The sequence below is a fragment of the Drosophila guanche genome, unplaced genomic scaffold (genome assembly GCF_900245975.1).
Source record: "Drosophila guanche unplaced genomic scaffold, DGUA_6, whole genome shotgun sequence".
NCBI classification, from domain to species: Eukaryota; Metazoa; Arthropoda; class Insecta; order Diptera; family Drosophilidae; genus Drosophila; species Drosophila guanche.
Window position 1 is genome coordinate 2,797,601 of NW_022995744.1, and position 24,629 is coordinate 2,822,229.

At 46.3% G+C, this 24,629-nt stretch overlaps 1 protein-coding gene across 4 annotated transcripts in view; it reads right to left on the minus strand.

Annotated features, from left to right (window-relative positions):
* The window catches only part of LOC117580143 (palmitoyltransferase app), a 63,405-nt gene that overhangs the window by 2,666 nt on the left and 36,110 nt on the right, over window positions 1–24,629 (minus strand). For 3 of the 4 annotated variants that reach the window (XM_034266445.1, XM_034266444.1, XM_034266446.1), the window contains exons 4-11: window positions 11,094–12,462; window positions 7,437–7,597; window positions 6,524–6,708; window positions 4,899–5,010; window positions 4,674–4,828; window positions 4,486–4,607; window positions 4,234–4,435; window positions 1,884–3,885 (exon numbers count right to left, since the gene is read on the minus strand). In XM_034266445.1, the coding sequence (XP_034122336.1) occupies window positions 2,653–3,885; window positions 4,234–4,435; window positions 4,486–4,607; window positions 4,674–4,828; window positions 4,899–5,010; window positions 6,524–6,708; window positions 7,437–7,597; window positions 11,094–11,284 (2,361 nt within the window). In that variant the 5' untranslated portion in view covers window positions 11,285–12,462 and the 3' untranslated portion in view covers window positions 1,884–2,652. Of the gene's footprint in view, window positions 1–1,883; window positions 3,886–4,233; window positions 4,436–4,485; window positions 4,608–4,673; window positions 4,829–4,898; window positions 5,011–6,523; window positions 6,709–7,436; window positions 7,598–11,093; window positions 12,463–24,629 lie in introns of those variants that run through there. The other variant, XM_034266447.1, reaches the window with a different exon arrangement.

A 24,629-nucleotide genomic window follows, 5' to 3' on the forward strand; every position in this document is an offset into this window, starting at 1 on the left:
AAATATTTTACTTTGCTTTAGGAGAGAACTCACCCAATAAAGGCTTAAAATGCAATTTTTACTCTAGTCTTAAGCGGCCCTCGACAACTTTCGCTCAATTGCAGTATTTGTTTTTGGTTATATATCGTTAGTTTTTGTAAAATTGTTCAACAACAAGCAACCAATTTGTATTGGTTGCATTTCCACAGTCAAGTTGAAAGATATAGAAAGAGTTTGACATTAGTGTGCGATAAATCAGGAGAAAACATTGGTAGGTTGATTGGTAGGTAGGTACGAGTATTCAAGAGGTTATATTCAGTGGATGGACGAGTACGCGCTTTGCCATTCAAATTAAAACTAAGTAACGGAAGGGGAAGGGGAACGAAATGGTATGGATTGCGAAAGAGCGATACAGCGAGACGGCGATAGAGAGACGCGAACAAAACTCAAGAAGAACTGCAGCGAAAAAGCTCCCACCCAATATCCCCTGCTGGGGAGTGGAGTGTGTCTGTCTGCATGTGTGTGTGGATCGTGTGTGGTCGTGACGTTCAGGAACGTAACGTTGAACAGACCTTAAGGCTTTCTCTATCCGTATTCGCACTTATACGCTAGTTGTGTTTTTTTTTGTATTCATTCGTATATTCCTTCAATCTGGTCTTTTCTTGCTTTATAATTTTGTACAATTTTGAGTGCGGGCCGTATTTGGGAGTGAGCGCCCAACGCGCGCGGTACTGCCGCAAGGCATTGCTTCGCACGCACTCTAGTTGTTTGTGTGTGTGTTTGTGTGTCCAATCCGCAAACATTTCATTCAGATCGATACGTTTTATTGCCCAACATTTAACCATACATAATGTATTGTATATGTACTATATGTAGGTATATAAATCTACTTTTGCATAATTTAACACTCGCTTCTTGCTTTATATATATATATATATATATATATATATATATATATATATGTATATATTATGTATGTATGTATGCATGTGTATATATAACTATCTATAACTTCAATTACCTCGCTAATGCGTCGTACTATGCTTGCAATTAATTATAAAAGGAACTCATAATATTGTTAATGCTCAAGATTTAAAGCTGAGGCGACCTTTTCGTTCGCTCCCCTCGTGACCCCCAACCCTGCAGCAGAGCCTGCCAGGACACCCGCAGAGCGTGCGGCCTGTCCCTGTTTTTGCCCCCAACAAATGTCAATTACTATTACAACTAGGTATAAATACATACATATTTCGTATCAATTTCGATTTCAACACACAATTTTCAAATTTTCTATTGCTAATTATTTGCTGCAGTCACTTGGTAATGCTAATGATCCGCTCCCTTCCCCCATACGAGTATTCAACGCTTAAGTACATACATAATTCCATGTTTGATATTCGATTTTCGATATTCGTCCCGTTGGCAACAATGTGTGGGTTGTATTTTCGGTAGCTACTAGAAGGTAGTTAAAAATTACTCCCTTAAAAGCGATGCATCATCATCATAGTACATATATCAAATTCTTATTGAATTTGATACGTTAGTTTACGCTTAATTTTCATTGTAAAAATGAACAAAGTTCTAACAAAATGTTGCTTCGATAAATGGCAGTTATTTTGGCTCATTAAGACTTTAGCTAACTTTTAATTTCTAATCTCCAATTGCATTTACGTTGTTTTTCTTTTGTTTATGCTGTAGTGTGGTGTGGTGTAATGTTATTTCATCTTCTCGTTCGGTTGAAACCGTTCAAAATTATTCAAAACTTCAACGAAAGTCCAAGTGACTGATATCGTTTGGTGGTGTGGCCCTTCGGCCAGGAATCTAGCATGATTCCGAAAACAAAACACACAAAAATCAAAAACTTAATCATCTTTTAAGCCAACAAAGTTAAAGTTGAACATGCTTGGTTGGGATGTTGGTTGGTTGTTTGGTTTTTTTGGGTTTTTCGTTGTTGGCTGGTGGCAACACTATTGGAGGTGGCGGCGATGGGACGTAGACCAGGGTGGATATACATACGTACATATACATGGGAGAGATTCCTGCCTGTCCCCTGGGTGCCGGAGCGCCCTTGCACCGCGAGTGCAGAGGAGCACCGGCTCGATTAGCCAGGGAAACAGGTGCTACATAAACGTAAAAGTTTCTATGAACCAACTTTTCAATTCATTCAGGATCGGGGCTGGGGGTTCTACAGCGGATATCGGAGGTCGGACATGAACAAAATAATAAGATACAATTTAGCAATTTACATACTTCTATGTCTACGCATACAACGGGAGGAAACTCAAAAACAAGATTAGGGGGCTGCAAACCGAAGACTTTAATCTCATCCTAACATCTAAGCGCGTCATGGAAGCCAAATGTGTGTACCCCATTCTGACTGTGGGTAGACCTCTTCAAAATTTAAAGACCCTCGTCGTCTCTCATCAAAGAAGAATGCCAATTAATGCCAAGAAAGAAGCCTGCACAGCCTGCATATGGCCAAATAGCCAGAAGAAAACTGAGCTTTCTCTAGCAGTGGGCTGGAAGCAGTAGGAGGCCGGCCAAGGGCCTGGTCCTGGACCATAGCTTATTATGTACAGCACCTAACAACCAATTAATGAAGTCCAGGGCGACTTCAAGCACCGCACGGGGCAGGTGGACAACGACAACGACAAGAAAGGGGCAGCGAACTGCGTACTATGACGAGTCGCTGCCCGCGGCATCCTCGATAATCGAGTTGAGATCTATGTTGAACGAGTACTCGTAGAGGTTTGAGTAGCGGTCGCGCTCCTTCCACGGCGACCGGTGATTCATATAAAGATTTCGTTTACTAACACGGAAGATCTGGCTGTCCTTGATCGACTGATCGTCGTCGCAGGGTTCACCGCCACCGCCAAAGTCGCACTCTCGGATGGTCAGCCGGTTGGTCGGCGACTTAAGCTCGAACATCACCTCCTGGTGCTTGTAGCGGGACCGCATCGGCAGCGGCTGGTACCCGGCGATGTTCACCTTTTGCGAGTCCACCGACTGCGTCGACTGGCGGCGCATCCCACGTGCCGATTTTCCAAACGGGTAGTTGAACTTGGAGGTGTTGTCGGTGTGGCGTTGAGGGGAGTAGTACTTGAAGTCACTGGGCGCCGGCGGCTGGGGTGCCGCTGTGTGTATGGTCGTCAGCGTGGTGCTGCTGCCTGTCACCGCTGCACTGCCCTGAAGCTGCAGCGTCGATGGTCGTCGCGGGGCCAGTGGCGGCGGCATCGTGGCCAGGGAGGCCGAGGCAGAGCCTGAGGTGGGTGCCGTCGTCGAGGACGATGAGCCACCGCCACCGCCTCCCGACACAGAGGCTGCCACCGCCGCTGCCTCAGCCATTGCTGTGGCCACAGACACGCTCCCAATGGCAGTCGTCTGTTGGGCGTGCACATGGTGGTGGAGCAGCGGCAGTGGCGAGTTTCGCACATCATCGTACGACGGCGTCAGCGGCAGGTGCAGCGAGCGCCTCAGGTTCAGCCGGTAGGAGGATGACGTGGCCGGCGAGCGCATCAGCGAGGGCGAGTGAAGGTTCGAGTGCGAGCGGGCAAATGCCTCGTGGTGCATCTGCAGCTCGGCGGCCACCAGTTGCTGTTTCTGATGCTGCTGATGTGGTTTTGCTTGTTGTTGTGGGTGGTGTTTGAGTTGTTTGTGCTTGTTGGCTTTGAACTGGTGCTGGGCGCTGGCGGGCAGCAGTGTTTGCAGTGAGCACCTCTGATGCTGCTTGCGGGACTTACCGTTCTGGACCAGGTCGTAGCTGGGCGGCGGGTGTTCGAAGCCGTTGCCATTGCCGGTGCCATTGCCGTGGCCATGGCCATGTCCGTGTCCATGTCCATGGCCGTGGCCGTTGAGGGCGGCTGATGCGGCGGCCCCAGATCCGTCCATTGTCGAGGAGGAGGGATTAGACTGGAGTTGGTGGTCAATATATTTGTTGTTGTTATTTCAGTGTGATTTGATTGATGTTGTTGTAGTTGTAGGTAGTGGTAGTGGTGGTGGTGGTGGTGGTGGTGGTGTGTAGTGGTGAGACGGTCGAGTAGTAGTAGTTTTTACCAAAAAGAAACATTGCATAGAACACAAAAAGAAGGAGTAGAAAAATACAGATCAGATCGTCAAAATGGTGTGCACAAAGGATCATCGGTACGAGAGATTTAATAAGGATATTTATTTCAAGCAAGCAGAGTGCCCAGACATTTAGATATTGTTTTGTGAGAGGGTGCTCGGATCGGATCGGATTGGATTGGTGCGGTCGCTTACCTCGTCGTAGAAGCGGGGCTTTAGATCCGCCCCTCCTATGCTGATGCCGCCACCAGCCCCGCTTATACCGCCTCCCGAACTGCCCAGCATGGGCTGCGCGGTGGTGACCATATGAGAAGCGCTCAGCACATCGCTAAGGGCATGCCGGGGGCTGGACTGGTGCTGCATCTGCTGGATGTACTCGTCGGTAGCAATGCCGCGCCTGCCGGGAGACGATTAGTTTGGATTTCAAGCGAGTGTGTGATCACTCACCTGTCAATCATAGACGGCGTCATGGGTCCGCATAGGATGTGACAACAGTTGAGGCAGATGTTGCCCCGTGAGTAGGGGTTCTGGGTGCGCGGTCCGCCCTTCGAGGAGAAGGATCCCTTAAGCTGAAGGGAGATATGACTTAGAACTGTCCGTCTGATCTGGATCACCTGGATCGCTGGCATACTCACATCCTCATTGGTCGTCTGGTCGCTAGTCGTCAGATAGGTGTGGAATCCCGCCAATCCGATGACGGACCATATCGAAAAGAAGCAAATGAACACAACAATCACAGTGAAGGGCGCCTTCTTTATTACTTCGAAGACCTCCTGCTCGGTTTTCATTACTGTGTGTGGTGGATCATGGGGATAATGAAAGATCTGGGGAGACTCCAGCACTCTATACTCTATACTCACATAAAACTAAATGCGTCACAGAGCACGAGAATATAAATACAGCTAAAAATGCCAATGAGACTAGAAACAAATAAAAGAACCGATAGTTCCGCTTTCCCACGCAGTTTCCCACCTGCAACGAAAGACCATTAAGACCACAGGCGCAAAGACCAAAATGAAGACGGTTGGTTAACAATCCCAGCCGGGCCCTTGGCATAATAAGGTTAATTGCATTTTCACGAGACCTGTGTGCCGCAGAATTTCGTAATTTGTTGCCATCGTCTGAGAAATGCCTTCATTTCAAAAGGCATCCCCTATCCTCACCCCCATCGTGTACTTTGAGCCACCCGAAAACGCCTTCTGCCAAAGCCCCAAAAGGCAGTAGTCGACCTTCAAGATGGCACGCAGCAGCAGAATCAGCATCAGCCACTGCGGTATGATAGGGTCCTCCTCTGGGGGTATAAAACACGCTCTGCCCCTGCCAGTAAATGATAAAAAGGTGCGGACGAAGGAAGAGCTCTGCTTCGAGCTAGGCTTCGAGCTGTACACTCTTTTATTCATCCCTTTATAATTTTTTTGTATAAACTAAAAGCAATTCCGACTTCCTGCTTTACTAAAACTATCCAGAATCTTCTCTTTATCCCAAACGACCAAAAACAAGCAGTGCAGCGGTGACAGGCAGCAGCACCACGCTGACGACCATACACACGGCGACAGTAAAACTTAGCCATCGTAAAATGTTCGTAAACGTACTTGGAAACGGAACCAATCCGCAAGCGCAAGTTTGCAAAATTATTGCAACCGGGCTTTGAAAAGAGTAATATGTTAATATAAACTCATAAATGCTTCACAAGCGAGTATTTGACGAGCTATCGAGGACGAGACTTTCATTGTATTAAGTTTTTTTTAGCGTTTTCGGATCGTTTACACCAAACTGTATCGCTTACAATGTTACATTTAAGTAAATTAATACTCGTTTATGCCCTGAAAGCAATACCAGTCGCATGGATTGCACTCCGTGTAGGGTATCAGCGTGCCACACGCCAACCCATGCAAACAGCTCTATGAATATGAGTGTGCTGTTCGGCTACTTGGGTTAGTGTTTGTGAGAGTGTGGTCTGTTTGCTTGGTCCGCGCCCAGGCACATCTTGTTGCATCATTGGGGCGCCTGCGGGTAGCCGCTTTGCCCTGCCTGCGACAAAAACTACGAGGCGGAGGGGCCCTGTGGCCGGGTTAGCTTTTTATACGAGGGAGAGAGAAATATAGAAAGAGAGTACAAGGTTCCAGCTTGAAACGTGATGCGCGCGCTCTGCTGAAATTATTTTTGCTAAAAAATTAGCAACCTCAGCGGTTGGCGCTGTGGAATTGGGTTAAAGTCAGACCCGCAATGGCACAGAGCTTTGTAGCCCAGCGCTCGCTGTGGGCGGACAGAAATAAGGACGGACGGACGGATGGACGGACAGACGGAGGAGCCGGGAGGAGGCATTGGCTGTTTTTTTTTTTGTCCCACATTTGCGCGTCCAATGAATGCGCACAGCAGCCTAATGCGAGGGCCTCGGCTCAATGTCAGGCAGTCGGGCCACTAGGGACACTGTTGGCCCGTGATTAAAAGGTAGGCTATAGTGCTAACGAGGTCCTTGACTTACCCAGGGACAGTGATGATCGAAGCGGTCCACACAGTTGTCGCACAGGCTGCAGTGTGAGGCCCGCGGTGGCCGGAAGATCTTGCAGGTGAAGCAGTACTTCAGCTTGACCGTCTGGCCCTTCACGAGCACCTCCTTGGTCCGCGGTGGCGGTCGGTATGTGGGGCTGTTCAGCGAGTTTGGAACCTCTGTAGAGAGCATCAGCAGCAACAGGAGCAGCAGTAGCATAACCGGAACCGGATGTGCGGCGCAGACGTGTAATGGTGTGGAGGAAATGCAGCATCAGCGTCGACAGCAAGAGGTCCACAGGGAACGCGTTTTTGACATGCAAAAGGAGGGTGTGGGAGGGAGAGCAAAAGTTTTCTCATTTTAAATATTTTATATAAAGCCAACAACAACAGCGACTCATTAGTGCAGAGAGAAACGCAGCGCAACGCAGCGGCGGCAGCGGCAGCGGCAGAGCCCGCTTTGATGATGATTTTCATGTGGGCTTTATTTTTCCTCCTTTCTATGTCGTGGCACGCTCATTACTTTTCATGTGCCCCCTTGCCACACAGAAACACAAAAACACACACACATACACACGCAGATTCTCGCATACCAATGCATTGGCCTGGCCACTGCTCAAACATTTCCCCCGATGCCCTCCTATCATCCACCCGCCCAACACCCAACACACACACAAACTTAATGAAGTGAAAACAAATATATATGTATGACTGTGAGTGCGACTGTGATGGTGTTCGTTTGTTGGGGCGGGGGTTATTTGAAAGGAGGGACATGACATCGCCTGGATTCTGGCGGCGGTATTCAGGCAACAGGCGTAACCGCCGACCTTGGCCACATTTCCTTTCGGAGGGACTTTTGCAACGACTTTGACTGCGAACAGGAGGACTGCAACTACAGGAATACGTACCAATTTGCTTTTCAATATAGGCTGCCTCATCATTGGAGGCTCGCGGTATGACGCCCGGATCCGTGAAGGTTGTGCGCAGCAGGGAGCTCATCGTGAAGAAGTACAGGACGGCACCCACAATGGGAATGACTGGGTTGATGCGCTCCGCCAGGAACGGGCAGCTGTAAAGGAACAACGATTTATTGTACGATACATATACGAGTATGTAGATAAAAACGAATGACAACAAAAGCAAGCATAAGCAAAGCTGCTGGAAGCGGTGGGGCATTTCTTCTTTCTGGCTATAATAATGATCTGAGCTTAGTTCGGGGATTTCGTTTAAAGTGTTCTTTTAACTTCAAAATTGTTGATATGAGAGATTTTCATTCTTTTTAGATGCAACATTTGGTTGCTCTAGCTCTTATAGTTTCTAAGTACTAGCCGACAAACAAGACGGACAGACTGACATGGCTCTATCGTCTCGGCTATTGATGCTGATCAAGAATATACTCGTATGTATATAGTTTTTGGGGTCGGAAACGTTTCCTTCTGTGCGTTACATATGCACCTCCACTTTCGATCACAAATACAATATAGCTTAGGGGTATACGGGAATGCTGACTCTGTTCACGAATGAAATACACTGGCGTCGAGTCAGGCTTTTAGATCTATCGAGTAACCGTAGCGTTAAGCAGATCTCTAACTCCTGAGCTGCAGGAGCATAACGCTGCTCTCTCGCTAAATCGTTCTCATCCTTTTGATCTCATGCCAAATTGTTGCCTTGAACTGACTCGTCAACTTATTCTTCTACTCTTAGTCTTAGTCTTCATTCAGATCTCAAAATATACTCTTGAAATAAACAAATACTATTAATTTAAACAGAAATTTAAGAGACTTACTAACTAGCTTACCAACTATAGAATTAGAATTAATTGTCCATTGAATTGTTCTTGCTCCAACATCAACTGTTTCCCAAGGCTCCCATGTCCCGTCTGAATTAAGAGACTGTCCCAAAGGCGGGGTGTGCATTATAGCGTATCTTGTTCTGCTCAGAGATACATACAAAAAGTCCCCGGTGTTTTGGAGATGCCCCAAATCCCGTTGTCCTTACAAATATGTGCCGAAATACGGGGGCACGAGTCTCTGAAGAGACTCACCCTGTCCTACGCATTGTATTGTTCCCTAATACCCAGTGCGTGCTAACGATTTGCAAAAGTCGCCGCTTTCACTTCTGTCCACAAAAAGGACGAACCCTCAGCACGGTGACAATTATGTGTGACAAGTCCCAGGGCTCTCGAAATGGAATCAGTTGGGATGGGGCAGTAGCATCATTTTGGGGACACTCACTCAATGCAGTCCGGAGCCAGAGCGACAGTAGAACCATCCGAAAATAGTTAAATACATTTGTCATGACAACGCAATTCCCCCTGCCACAAAGCCGGGCTAAATAGGAATGCATTCAGAGAATGGTTTCCTCGCATTCAGCTGGCAAATCGCTGACAATGCCCTAAAGAGGGGAGGGTGGGTAGCAGGCACGTAGGCGGGAGGCAGGATGTATGAGGCAGGATGGCATTGTGCTACCTTTTAGCGATTTGCATTGCGAGCGCGTCGGGCGAAACACAATTTCAGTTTGCCCACATCCCCGGGCTGCCGCCAGCTGCCAGAGCGGGTTCATGAGAAAGAGGATGAGATGCTGCGACTACTGCAAATGTGCATAGATGCGGAGGTGGGGGCGAAAATGTTATGTGGATTCGCGGGAATATCTGCAGGAATAACTATGCGAGCACTCAAAGGCATTGCAGATATTGTAATGCCCATCCATGCTCCATAGTCCCGCTTCCACTCGACTGTGCGCTAATGCAAAGCAAGCAATGGAAATAAAATCGCAGCGGCTTGGTGCGGTAAGGCACAGAGCGGGTTACTTTTTAGCAGCGAATAAATTTTGAATTGCAGGGGAAAAAATAGAGATGTGAGAGAGAGAGATTGTGGCCGGGGTATTCCAATCTCTTTCTTTGCGGTTCAGCACTGCACTCACCCACTCCTCTCAGATGCGGATCCTCCTTTCGTATGTGTGTTCTGAGAGGATTTCGTGCAGAAAATATTGAGCATAATTTGGTCTAATCGCGCTGTCGTCACTGAGCGGGCGGGGGCAGGATGCAGCATGCAGCTTGCAGCTTGCAGCCGTTGTAACATCCTGTTATATTGGTATTTGTACTACGTGCCGTATGCGTTATTTGGCCAAAACCCAGGAAACACAAACGGACACGGGAGCATTGCAACTAAATTGAATCCAAGCTAAGCGTTCCTCCCCCACTCCCCACATGTGCACCACACGCCTCTTGCACGTAATCGCACGTAATATTTATTCTGTACAAACCAATAGATCGGGCATCATATTATTATTATTGGAGCAACGTGATGGAGAACGGCTAAGGTAAACCAATGGGAACAGTCGACAACTTTAATTTACAAATCCTTTGGGCTTTAGAATATAATCATCTTATTTATAATTTCTGAAGGAAGGAAGGTGACTCCTTAGTCCAGGTTCATCTATACTGAGGATTTGAGAATTCTGTCTGGGAATCGTTGCTTCGATTGACACTATTTATGGTTCTCCAACGAACAGAAGGAATATAAGCACGAACATAAATGGTCACTGAAAGAATACAGAAAGTGGCACACAACAATTCGGTAAATACTACGAAATATTTCCCCTGTGTGTTTCAAATTGGCAGCGAAAAGCTAAACGGTGAAACTGTGCCATTCTCCTCTAATTTAATCGTACTAATAGCCAGAATTCAAGAACATTGTTCCCTTATTATTTGGCGTCGCACTCACTCAATTCTGTCCAATTTGAAAGCATTCAATTGGGGTTTTATTGTGAGTGAAGCCTTGAGATACTAGTACTCATCTAATATATATCTCAAAAATGTATTAAAAAGAAAACTGAGAGGGATCCTTTCGCATTCTACTGCAATTTAATCGAAGTAATTTACACATCAAATGTCAGGCCTCAAGAAATGTGGGCCGCATCACTGAATTCCAAATAAAAGTTACAATTTGAGCAGTACCAAATAGAACCTCGCCCCGCTTTCCCATTGAGACGACACACTTCTGTGGGCTGCTGCCATTGAGGAAACACATTTGAATGCCACAAAACCAGGAGGCAGATTGACAAATCAAAAGCTGAAACTATTTGTGGTCCTCTGCGGTCCTTGACGAAGTCCGTAATTCAACAGATGCTCCGTCGACAGAAAGAGAGAGACACTGAAAAAGTATGCAGGAGCAGCAGGAGGAGGAGGAATGCTGACATCGCCCTTTGCCAGGCCAAGCATAACGCATACGCCACGCTTCACAGCAATAATTACATGCCATTGGATACGCCGAGAAATGAAACCCCCCCAGCCAGAGCAATAGTCCAAGCGTCCTGAGACCAGTGAGAGACCATTAATGTGGGCGTAATTGGAAATCAAGCAGGATCCGGTTTCCCTATCTGCAGGAAGGGTTACCGGGCAGGCGCAATGCTTAATTAGCAACGTATACATTTTGCAAACAATGCAACTACCACGAACGGAATGACAGACAGATAGACAGACAGATGAGGATGCAGAATAGATGCAGAAACGAGAAATGCCACAGAGGGCCAAATGGGGAATCAGCGAACCATTGGATACTCACTCGAACGCAAAGAAGAGCGCACTGGTGCCGGTTATCAGGATGCACGTCAAGTAGAAGACGCCTGTGTGTGGTGCGGACATTAGCAATCCATCGCAGTAGAATTTATTGCGTCCGGCAAACAGTTCCCATTTGCGTGTGACGCGCTGGTTGGGTGCCATGTTACTACAACAGCAGCAGCAGAGCAGATTCATTGGTGCGGGATTAGGGGTGGTCTCTGCCTCCTCCTACACCTTCTCCCGTGCTGGGCTTCTCCTGAATTCTAGATGTCGTATGCTGGATGTGACAATGCCTTCGCTACTGCTACTGCTGATGCTGCTCCTTGCCCGTTGCTCCTTCCCTTGCTGCTGCTGATGATGATGATGGTAAACCACAGCTGGAGGTGGTGGTGGGGAATGTTTTGCAGCTGATGTTGATGCCAGTGCCACTGCTCCTGACAGACGACCGCTTGGCTGCAGTTGACGAAATTATGCCGTACTCCGTCCTCCTTGCTGGCTCCGGTCAAAGCGGCGTGTTCATGTGTGGCTGCTGCAATGCTTACGGCATGCAAAGATAAGTTCCCTGCCACAAGATATCTGCTACTCTAATGCTTGCCTCTGTTTCAACTCTCTTCTAAAACTTTAACTTGGTCGCGAATGTACAGGCTCCTCCCTTTTTCTGTTCTCTGTTTGCTGTTTTTGGTTTTTGGTTCTTTTTGGCTAATAGTTCACTTGCGTGTATGTAGGTTACTCAGTCGTTGGTCGTTTCTCCGTGTATCTGTGTATCGTGTGTCGGGAATCAGGAATCTTTACTAAAATATGATTTTTAATCAGAATTAATTAATTAATGTCTAGCTCTCTATTTCTCTGCCTGTCTGCGTGTCTGCAAGCGTTCGCGCTCTTCCAAAAGCAATTTCGTCCACTTTGTTGCGTTGTCCACGGTCCACGGCATCAGCCACATTGCGTTTCAATTGCTTCCCTTTTATTGCCGAGCCCACATTCCGTGTGCTGCGTGCACGTCCCGCGCACTCCTCCGCGCCCAGCTTCAATTAAAGCACGCCGCCAGTCATTTCCCTGCAGCCGGCCTCTGTGCAATGTCTCTCCCTGCGCCCCGGACAGTGAACAAAACAGAAGTGAACGGCAGGGAACGAAACAGAAGGGAACGTTACCCCGTCCTCGTTCTGGGTAGAGCAATTATTTGCTCGGCTTTGTTGGCATTTCCCGCTGCCGAACTTTCGGGGCACGCACACTTTTGGGAGGCTCCTCTCCGTTTTTTGGAGTCCCCCGACCCACGATTTCTTTATGATTCAATTATCCGCTAGTCGCTGGTGGCGCCACGAACAGTAGTTAAAATTGGCGTTGGCGTTGCCCGTCAGATGGGATTGGATTGGGTCCTGCAATGAGAAAGAGAGAGAGGGAGAGTAGAAAGAAGAAAGGAGTGAGCAGTTGCAAGCAAATATAATCATTAAGTTATTTTGATTAAGAACTTTTGTGCGGGTGGGAGGTTCCCTGGCATCGACGGAAGGTTTTCAAAAAGTTTGGGCAGGGAACAATCAGAATCAAGAACGGAAACGGTTCATGAGAAAAAAAGTTAGTTTCTAAGGATTTCTTAAGGCTATTCGTTATTATCGAATTTTCTTCTCAATTGCTGAATGTAGCATGGCCATTGAGTCCGCTCGAGACACACTCAATGGGGCGCCCATTTCATGGCATTATTATTTTTATTTTAAACACAGTCGTATTTTTATGACTAAGGAAAGTGTAGAAAGCTTTAACGAAATAATAGACTTTCTGATAATGCACTAGGAAGCATTTATGATGGATATTTGCGTCCAAATATTCGAAAAATGTATTTAATGTAGAATTCACAATCAGAACGAGCCATATCGTTGGCGATTGAATGTGGCCGTTCGCTTATGATATTCAACGAATATGTGCACTAGGGGAACAGGGGTATGGTCTCTAAGAAGGCCGAAGTTAATTTCTCACCCCTCAGATCCATTCGGCAAATGCATAAATTCACCAATTACCCGAATTCCGAAGCTTAGAAAAGAGTCTATGCATAATTCATAACGTGCTATAAACCGACTAAAAGATTACGCGCATAGATTAATTCGCCGCTGAAATGCGCTAATTCGCAGCTTTTCGGAAGACTTCCGCCAGCTAATTGGCAGTAATCAAGTTAACCATACGCACTGTATTCCCCACCCCTGTATGCCTGCAATCCTGTAATCCTTCCATGCAATGCACTGTGGATGCGAGAGTGCTCGTAAAACGAAGCTGTTATCGTGGGCAAACAGAAGCGTCGGATGGCAACAAACTAGCAAACAGCACGGCACGGCACGGGATACAGAGACACAGTAACCCGGTAGAGCCTCCTCCTGCTCCTCAGCATAGCCTCATCCATGTTCCCCATTTTCGTTAATTAGCCACATGCCGTCCCATTAAAGGGCTCCGCTCCCAGACTCCTGGGGAGATGCCGCGGCTCGAAATGTTTATGCAAATCGTGTTGCAATTATAGCGGCAAGGAGGCAATGAATGCTCCAATATACAGGGATGCGAGACTATTGACTGCATTTAGCATCAAGGCTTGGAATGCTTCGAGCAATTAATATTAACATCATCAGCAAACGAATCCAAACAGCTGATGACATGCGCCGAGAAGTGGCAATTAAAGTGGCACAGCAGACACACTCCAAACACATTCCTGAATGGGAGGGAGGAGGCCCCTTCTGGCAGTCTCTGGCTGTTCAATAAACTCGTAAATTGCACGAAATGACGCAAAGTTCCCAGTAACAATATCAACAAAAGTGGCAGTGGCAGTGCCAGTGCCATCATCAGCAGTAGCAACAGCAGCAGCAGTGGCAGTGGCAGGTTCTATGGCAAAATAATAACCATAAAGTAGCGACAACAACAGCAGCAGCAGCAGCAGCATCATCGACAAACGAGGCAACTTTGAAGTGTGCCACTCAACGCAAATATGTAAATAAATGGCCACTTACGGCAATTCAATAGAGAGATCGCGGGGTGCGAGGGCACTATGGCCCCGGAGAAGGTCTGCCTGCTGCAGGACTGGCAACGAAACGAGTGAAAGGGGAAAACCTCCTGTCGTATGCCCCATAGAATATGCCAATTAAATGTTTATTAATATAATAAAAAGCAAGACAAAAGCACAGGGCCCAGTTGGCACATGTTCACATGCTATTTAACAAGGAAGAGTCACTTTCGACTATAAAATACCCTGAACTTGGGACATATGACAACACAAATGACACATTTTTATTCTGTCCGTAATGGTATAGGATTTCAAAGAATTTTGGTATATCGGTGGATAATGTACATAAATAAATATGTCTAAATGTAGCATAAGCTGCTTACTTCCTATCTTCCATAACTCTATATATCAGATGTTCTCGTCATTAAAAACGATTTGGTTGTCAAATCAAGCACACATTTAATACAAGTTACTTGGCTTCACTTGGATCAAACCCAATGCAGTTCACTGATGCTGAGAATATATATGTAAATATATATATTTTATTAAGGGTTGCGCCAATACAATCCATCATACCTTTTTTATTTCAAAAATGAATAGGTATACATGTATGTATATTCCCACACACACAAACGCGTATACATTAGTTGCATACACAATTAAAGACAGAGAAAGAGAGAGAGAGAGAGAGGGAGGGAGAAAGAGCGAGTGTGAAAGTGAGAGAGACCGACTCTAGCCGACACTTGGTATTGTAAATTGTGGGCTGCTGCTGTGGTGACGTGGCGTGGCGTATACGTATTTTGTAATACATCAACCTCTTAAACAGCAGTGTTGTGTATGCTGCTGCTAGCAGCGTAACCGCTGACTCTGAAGCTTCCACTGGCGCGGCTGCTGTGGAACTGCGCGCTCGTTACTCATACGCATGCATGGCGAGCACACTCAGCACTCAGGCGAGGCGGTGGCAAACACTCACTCGACACATGGCAAGTGCACCCGCAACCATGCGTGCCACTCGACGTGGTGTGGCCAGACTTGAGTCATGTTGAGTCTGTGTCCTGCCCTCACCCTGGCCCCGACTTAGCCTCAACTAGGATCATTCATTTACGCAACACGCCCACCCATTCAGCAAACAAGCAAACAAACAAAACCAGCAGCAGCCGACACAGACACATCCTAGTATTCATATGAATGTGTCGGTCCGCATATGAATAGTGAGTGCGAGAAATGCTCGCACACACGCACACGTAGACACCGATGCCACGGGATGGTCCAGTATCCCAACACTGGGAGGGAGGATGTCGCTGTGGCCACAATATCAGCCATTGAGAGCCTACAATTGTCATTTGAAGTCTGCAAATAACAATGGGGAACGGGACGAGGAGGAGGATGTAATCGATGTTAGGCCATCAGTAAATCGTTTGAATTGCAGAGTTACAAGGCTACGGACACTGACTCTTATTCGACTCCATCTACGATCTGCTGCTCTGCTTCCACTTATGTTGTGTTACTCCGCCGTTTCCGACCCCGATCATATTCTGGATCAGCATCAATAGAACAGTCGATTTAGCCATGTCCGTCTTGTTGAGCGCCCGGTTCTCAGATACTATAAAAGCTAGAGCCCCCAAATTTTGCATCCAGATGGCTGTATGCTCTCACTGCTACAAGTGTATTTTAAAATTTCGCCCCGACCCCTTCCGCCCGCGCAAATCGCGAAAATCTGCGGTATCCACAGTTTGAAGATAAAAAAAATTGATCATATCTATCAGATCCGATTGGATTATTATTATTGCCAGAATGAAGAAATTCATTTTCAGTGGTTGCGCCCAAGCTGAATTCATTTTCAGTGGCTGCGCCCACCCCTTCCAGCAGTTTTCTTATTTTTTGCACATTCTCTCATCCACACTCTGCTTCTGCACTGTGCGGCCTCTGCCTCGGCAGTACCTTTGCAGTGGACGGCTCTTGGGGAGGGGTGCGGGATAAAAGGGCGAGTTGGCGTGAGAAGCTATGTAGATGTAGATGTAGATGACAGATGTAGAAAAAATTTGAAAAAAAAAAACCACTAAGATACTGATGTTGTACTGAGTACCGGGTATAAAAGTTGTGACGCGTAAGTAGCGTCTTACACGTCCCTTCTCGTTTTATTTTCTGATGGTATTTTGCGCTTAGTACTACTTTGATTCTTTGCTCTATGCTTCTTACATTTTTACAGGTTACCCTAGCCGATAATTGTCTATTAAAATTAGCTTACATTGTTCCGTTATTAAGGCCAACTAACAAGCTTTCATAGATTTACTAGAAGCAAACGAAAAAGTTTCTGATATTTTATGAAATGGAAATACATGTTGGGTCCTATTTTATCTTTACCCGACTAAGGCTCTTCTTTTCCTTCAATCTAAGGTTTGATGCTGGAGTATTTTGAAAAACAAACACACGGAAAACTAATAGCCCACACATGCAAAGTGTAGACCAAGAGGTGCCGTTAAAAGCGGAGTAATATGGCGGCACGGTACGGCACCAACATATGTACATATTTGCAGCGTTTGCTGTTGCCGTTACAGCTAGACGAACATTTCCTCAAACAACCGACATGGCATCCATTTCCGTTATGGCATTAAACCGAATCGCACACACACACACTCGTAACGTGTTTGTTTTTGCTTTTGCCTTTGCTCTTGCGGCCGTCATATTCACACACTTCGGAGTAGGCGCCCGTCAAAAGAGCGCCGTGGCTGTGACTGTGGAACGGCAGCGTAGCCATCAGACATTTGGCCCACGATTCTCCGGAATTTTATTACAAAACAGTAGAGAATAAAACCGAACCGCTGAAATGTGAGCTTTATGCGCTGTTCGAGTGCGAGTGAGTGGGGCAGTAACTGTTGTTAATCTTCGGCCATTGTTTTGCTTTAATTTATAAATTCCTGTCCATTTGGCACATGCCATCTCTTGTTTGTCTATTTGCCATCCGCTAGTGCTTTGTGTACTCTTCCTCAGTCTATGCCTGTGTGTGTGCTTTCATTTTGTTGTTTGGTTTTCTGTTTCTATTTCCATTTCCATTTCTGTTTTCATTTCTGTTTCAGTTTCGAGTTTGCTTTGCTTATGGTTTCTGTGGGTTGAAACTGTCTAGAACTATTTCTGCTGATGGACTGACTGATTCAGCATTTAGTTTTAATGTGTTCTACTTCCCCTCGCTTGCAACGTAGAGGCACGATGAAATTAATTGTCGTTTGTCAAGCCATTTTCAAAGTTTTTCATATGCAACAACGCTGTGTGCTGCACGGGGAAATGCTGATCCCTAAGAACACAAGATTAATGAATGAATGGAAATGAGGGGACAAAGTTATTAAAGCAATCACTGAAACGGCAATCAGATGATCCCTTTAAAGACTCCAATAATTCCTCTGCAAACGGAATATTGATTATCCAAAGTGTAAGCACTTTATTCATGGCCAAATAATAGAAATAAATCTTTACAGTAACCAATTTAAGGCGGACCCAAAGCACAAGCCATGGAAAACATTATTTGGTCCATATTTTCCACCCGCATTCCTTTCAACACAGAAAAGGCCTCGCCCCACAGAAGCCGCTTAGAAGAAAAACTGCTTATGATGTATAAATGGGAAAAATTTTCACGATAAGAGAACGGCACTAAACAGATTCTCAGAACCCAAACCGAAAAACGATTTATATTATGTACAAATGTTTATTCAGCCCCGAATCGAACCAAAATCGAGGAGAAAACCCCTCCTTTATCTCGGGCACGCCCATCTGTTTTTGGTGCGAATCCATGCTATTTTTCCCGGGATTATTGCTTATTGAGGGAGATTTTATTTATCTTCGATTTCGCATCGCTTGAATGCTTCTGCAGAGGCAGTGGACCGAGTCCCCTGAGGGCTACTTTGGTGGCAAATTTGAATTATGCCTCAATTGAATTCCAATCTAAAAATCAATGAATAGGGAACCACTAAAAACCGGTCAAAATGACAGCACAAAATATCAGTTTGGCTCTGCTCCTATAATCAAGAGCCATTTTTTACATTCCTAAAACACAGAGGACCAAGAGCTAGGACAATGCCTGGGCAGGGCCCCAAAAAGTGTGCTACCGAAAATTGCCAAAATCAAAATTGCAACAGACGTGACCCTCGTTCTCTCACTCTCACTCTCCTTCTGTGCTACTCTGTGGCCCTTTCCTTTACTCTCAATCCTTTTCCTCCATTCTGCTTGACACAAATTGAGTACGACACGAAAAACTGCCAAACATTTCAATATAGTTGCGCAGCGGCAACGGCAAACGCAGATTGTTTAGAAATTTAGTTTTATGAGCGCTGATGCACTCTCACACAGACAGACACAGAGACACTTAGCCAGACACAGATAGAGATGCAGACACAGACACGGACACAGCCACAGACACAGACACAGTCTTGGACAAAATGACAGAAACATCTGTCCCCGGTTTAGGGGGCACGAACATGGGGGGACTCACCACCACCAACTGTGACCAAACATCAGGCGCTATTTGTCAAGGGTTCTTCTCTCCCTTGTAAGTCCGGGGCGATTGTTCGTTTTGCTGGCTGCCAGTTTGTCGGATTGTTGGACCTGCTGCTTGATGGTACCTCGTGCGGCACACACACACACAAAGCCGGAACATGGAGCATGTGCATCGGACAGAGGAGCGGAGCCTTTTGTCCGGCAACTTGTTGTTGACAGCTTTTGTTTTCCGGCTTCAACATCAGCAACATCTGAATTTTGCGGGTGGCACCGCAGCTGCCACAATATTCCCCCAGTAATGAAATATTTCACAACGTTTAGAAAGAGATACTCGCAATGGAAATGGGATGTTTAAACGACTACGAATCTTATCATTTGTGCCGTTTTCCTTACTAAACCTTGCTTGTATTTTAAAATGCTTCTTACACGTTCATCTTGTGGTTATTAGCATTCATCTCTTCTGTCCCGATTGTAGCTTGAAATTGCTGTATCTCAAGACTAGAGCAGTGGAGCCTGCCACCCAGCTGAACCATCAGCCGTAACTTACGACGGGAATGTCAGGAAATTAGACGTTGCTTATGGGCTTCCGATTTGTTTTGCCATTTGCTTGATTGAGCCCGTGAGCGGGTCAGGAGTCAGGTTGTTCGCTTCATGTGGCGGCGGCTATCCCTGACATGATTTATGACCTAGCACCAGTCAGGGGCAAAGCGCCAGAAAGAAGTATAGAAGCAGCACATAGGCAGCTAATTTTCCTAAACGGTCGACGGTAAAGCCGCCTGACCCAAAGCTCCTCATCCTCGATATCTACTTTTGCGGGTCGGGCAGTCAGACAGGCAGCTGCCGAGTGGCAAGTGAAAGCCACTCACGTTTAACCAATTTTGACACGCGCCGCACTTTCTCACTCGCATAGATACTCGCACACTCTCGCACTCTCACAAACACACACACAGAGATATCCCCGGAATAAACAAACACAACATAGCGCTGAAATTGCTCAAATGTGCGGGACATCAAACAGTTCCCACCCCATAGGGGCAGAGTGCGGCATGGGGCAGAGTGCGGCATGGGGCGTGCATCCGAGCAGACAACACAAAAAAGGGCAACTCTTTGGAGCGAGCTCCATTTGCTGGGGATGTTGCCGTCAGTCGGCTGCTGTTGCTTCACTCGCTTTTTGCGCGAAATTCGCGCAATAAAATTGTACAACAAAGTGGCAACACTCAAAAATCTATTGTTTTCGGTGGAATTTTGGAGGCACGACTAGAAGTATACCCTATTTTGATTGAAGAACTTATGGCTCAAATAATATCTACATATTTGGGTTTGCCAGTGCATAAATTCAATGCTTTTGGTGGTGTTTTGGTTGCCGCAGGTTGTTAAAGAATAAAGCCCATATCAATGCGATCAATTGGAAAAAAATACATATGTCGGGACATACTTATATATGGCACAAGCCAGGGTGCTGAGCGTTAAATTCTCATCTGGCTGCCACAACCGAACCGAACAAACGTCAGTGGTTCAAATGCTAGTAATGATAATTACATAACAGCATGTCCAGCAGCCTGCTTTGGATTAACGGACTCAACAACCGATAAGAGATAACTGAAATAAGATGGCCAAGTACCCAAAAGAGGAAATTTAATAATTGTCTGCGAAATACAGATCTTAAATAAAGTTGATAAGGTCTCTGGGTGCCATCCGAGTTCTAAAACCGCATGAGAAAATGTCTCATTTTTCTTATTTAGACGCCTTTCTTCTGAAAAATGTCCTGTTTAAATGCAAGTAAACACAAATCGTAACAGGCAATTTGAAATGCACTGAATTCCTTTATTCCATCGAGTATTTCATCCTATCTATTTTTATTATACTCGTAAGCATTATGCATAAAGAATACCCCAATCTACGTGGCTTTTACAATAGAAATGCATATATTGGCATTTCTGGGATTCTCCTCCACAAAGGAAGATGAAGATGTAGATGGAGGTCTTACCTGCTTATCTACATTTTATTTATGCATATTTGCAGATAGATGATTTTTTCCATGTGTAAGTACAGTTTCAAAAAATATTAGGCATACCCCCCGAGATATACAGTGGAAGATGGGATGGGTACACAACAGGGAGAAGGAAAATCAAGAAAAAGAAGAAAAAGCACTGGATCTGGGTTTTTTCCCTGTGCACAGATGAGTCAAAGGAAAATGTTTGAAAAGGAAAACTCGTACTCTTATTTTTTTCGACATGTTGTTTGTTGGTATTGTGGGTTTACATTGCTTTGTGCGGGATCTGCTTCAAGCCGGCAAGGGCGTGGCGGGGCGGGGGCGGTGTCGGGACAGGGGCAAACCACTTCGTTAAACTCATGAAAATCACTTAACGGCAGCATGCCCGTAAAAAACGAAGGGGAAAATGTGCGAGTTGGACACTGGACTAGGACTAGGAGTAGGAAGCCATTTTCCCTTTGACTGACGCTGATGCGAAAAGCCAAAAAGGTGCGCCCCGACAGCTGGTGGCAGGCAGAGCTTAAACAGCAAATTGATTTAGCGCGTGCAAGCGGAAACAGCTGTTACCTGGAAGCCCCACTACTCCCACTGCCACTGCCACTCCACTTGGTGGTTGGAGGCGCACCAGAAAAGGTTAGCAATGAAATGAGATTAATGCAAGACCACAGGCCGCGCAAACGATGCAAAAAGAGCAGAGCACACGGCAAACAGACACAAAACTCTGCATACTTTCCGCCGCCAGAGTACGGTAGAGGGAGAATACACTCAGCCAAACAAACAGAGCAAAGAGGAGGTCCCTCTCATTGGAGAAGGACGATGCGGCCCACTGGCATGGAAAATGCAATTTATTATGCAAAATGAAAAAGAGAAGGGGAGTGGAGCGGCAAAAAGAGTACGACAGAGATCATGGTAGACATTGGACAGAGGAACACACTCTCAAGGAGGCCCTCGCTCTCTGTCTCCGCGCAAACAAAGCGCGTTATTATTGTAGGACCAACAATAACAACGAGGACTACATCCACGGATATAAACATAATTCAATTTTTATTTAATTTCGCACAACAAACACAATAAATTCCGGTCGACTGCACCACCACCACCAAGTCCGCTTCTCATTCCCACCCAACCGTTTGGAGTTCTGCCAAACGCGTTGTGTTGCATACTCCAAGGCGTCTACGCGTCTCGTCCCCTCAGCTTCAAGCCAATCAGGAGTCGCTGGCCTGCCCACCCCCCGTTCTGTGAATGAAATTGAAGCAACACCACCACGAGCAGATCCCACTGCAAATGTCGGTTGCCACAATCTGTTGACTCATTTGTGTGCGCAGGAATGGCGACGACCCCACAGTCACAGGCGAAGCGACTGATGTGGGCGCAGAGCAAAGAGTGGCCACTGGCTGCACTTGGTAGACACAGACACAGGGATTCCGTTTGTTCACACAATGCGGTTTGAGGAGCAGCAGAGTCGGAGTCAGAGTGCTCCCTGAGTCGGAGTGCCGGATTGGCTGAGTGTCACTGGCAGTGAAATTGGCGACCCCAACTTTTGCCTTTTTGGTCATTTTGCGGTGTAACACATGACATTTTGGCGTCGAGACGATTGAGGATTGATCCAGCTAGTTGGCAGGGACTTGAAAGGAGGGAGGAAGAAATGGAGGGCAATGGACAATCAAAATTGATCCCAAAGCATTTCGCACCCAGGTTTCGACCTTTCATCAAAGGTTTACTTTACGAGCCATATAAATGCCTGCAAATCGGTTACAATTGTACTACTTAACTTTGGTACTTTTGCACTTTGGTAATACTTAGGCGAAATGTCTCAAATCTACTCCCATTAAGTACTCCGTTTTTACATTAAAGAAGTTGTTGGTTTTTGGTTGGGTGGGGTTGATAGGGAGGTCCACAAAAAACGCTAAATAGAACAAGCATGTAATTTTCATTGTAAACTAAAAAGAGCTCTCCATTTCCAATCAAAGAACAAAAAAAAAACCCCTCCATAGCTCCTTTTCAAATATCATCAACACATTAGATTAATACATTTTAGGGGCAAAAGTCGAAGCTTCGCTAATTGCGAAAAGCCCCATCAAGAGCCATGCGACAAGCCTCAATCCTCCCAAAGGACATGAAATATTTACACCTCAAAGAGTCGGCCGCGTCTCGAGCCTCTTGCGAAATATTCACAATACACGCAAAGGGCGACACAAAAACTGACAGAATGGAACCGTACCGAACCGACCTAAGGGCATGGCTGGGTGGGGTTTGTTTATTTTTAGCACGTTTATAAGGCCATCATCAGAAAAGGTTTAGGTCAGGCCCTAAATATAAAGGAAGTCTCGGTCTCCCACCCTTCCTCTAAACAGTCTCTTTGTTGGATTAGGTCGCATTTTGCATAAATATTTCGAATTTGGGCTCCCAAGTAGGTGGCGGGTTCAAAGGGGACATTGCGCACTTGCTGCTCAGGACCGCGACTATTTATGCATAAGCACGCGCCTTTGACATCGAAATTTCGTTAGCGGCAAGAGTCGAAAAGTGGTGCGGAAACTGGGCCAAACTTAAAGGTTTGGCATTGGTCGATGCAATCCTTTCTGACCACAAGCCACTGCCACACACGCACACATAACGTCTAAATAAATTGCTGTCATTTGAAAAATTTCCCCAAGGTGGGGCGAATGTTTAAAGCACTACGTATGCCCGTCCATATGTCCGTCCGTCCCTCTGTCCGTTTGAGTGTGTTGACTTGAGCTTAAAATCAAACCGTTTGTCAGCAGGCAGTATGAGGCAGTAGGACTCCTGCAGCAAGGCCTTCCAGGGGAGACAGAGGGAAAGGTAGGGACAGAGGAAAGTTCCAGACAAGAGAGCGTTGCATGTTTTACACATTTACACATACACATGCTGTGGACATACTCTTGGGGGGATTCTCCATGTATTTGTGTGACGCATGGTTGCAGCTTGGTTGCACGGCCTCTCCCGGCTATGGCTACGGCAACTGCTGCCTGCACTTTAACCGCAACATACGAGTGCAATATTTCAAGCATGATTTCTTATACGGATTATACCCACGATGGTCACTCCTCCTCTTCTTCTTCCTCATCCTGACACTGCCACTGCCACACCACACCACTTTGACCCTCAAACAACGCAGGGCGATGCGCTGCAGCAACCTCGCCGCTGTGCCACTCCGACTCCAGCTCTGGGTCAAAGCGAAAGTGGCACATTTTGGGTGGAAATTTTGTTGGAGATATCTAGGTTACTGTGACAGAGTCGTTGTAGCTGCAGCAGCAGCAGGAGCAGCAGCAGCAGCAGAAGCAGCGACAGAATCAGCAGCTGTTGTTTTTCATGCAGTTGTTGTTATTGTTTTGGGCCTTGCAGCATGGCCTACAACGCACACAAACACACATGTACAGAAAGATACGCACACATACGGACAGACCCAAATAAACATTTCAGGCGGCCCTCTACTCGGACTCACGTGAGGCAGCAGCAGCCACCAGCCATGAAGCTCTCGAAGACCCCGGTAGCATCCACTGAACTTGTGCGCCATTTTTATTGCCGCGTTGCCGTTGCCTGCGCCATTGTTTTGTCTGCCTCTCCCTCCTTCCCTCCCACTCACCATCCATCGGCGACCTCTGTCTTTCTCGTTTGCTATTTGTTTTTCATCCTTGTTGATGTTTTTACTTTCATAGGGATCTACCCCCCTCTGTCGCCCATCACTGCCCAGCCCAGCTTTCCCTGGTTATCTGCTTACGCTCTTACGTGCTCCTCCTACTGTTTTTTCCTGTAGGTGCCTGCCCCACCTTTCCCTGCACGGGCTTTTTGTTTATCCAAAGCACTTAACTCTTTGCTTCGGGGGCCGCAGAGCAGCAAGAACCAGCCCAAGAAAAACTTTAAGATAAACTTCTGCCCAGGTCAACTTCTTAAACCAATTAATTGCAATTTCATGCGTAATTAATTTGAGAGCTTTACAACGTGTTCCTCGATAGAGTTTCTCTTTCAAGTGATTTTGCTTTTCTTTGCGGCCGTCAGCCGCATCCCAACTACAGAGCATACAGAGCAAACAGAAGAAGGGATTCCAAGAAAAGAGGATAACTTAT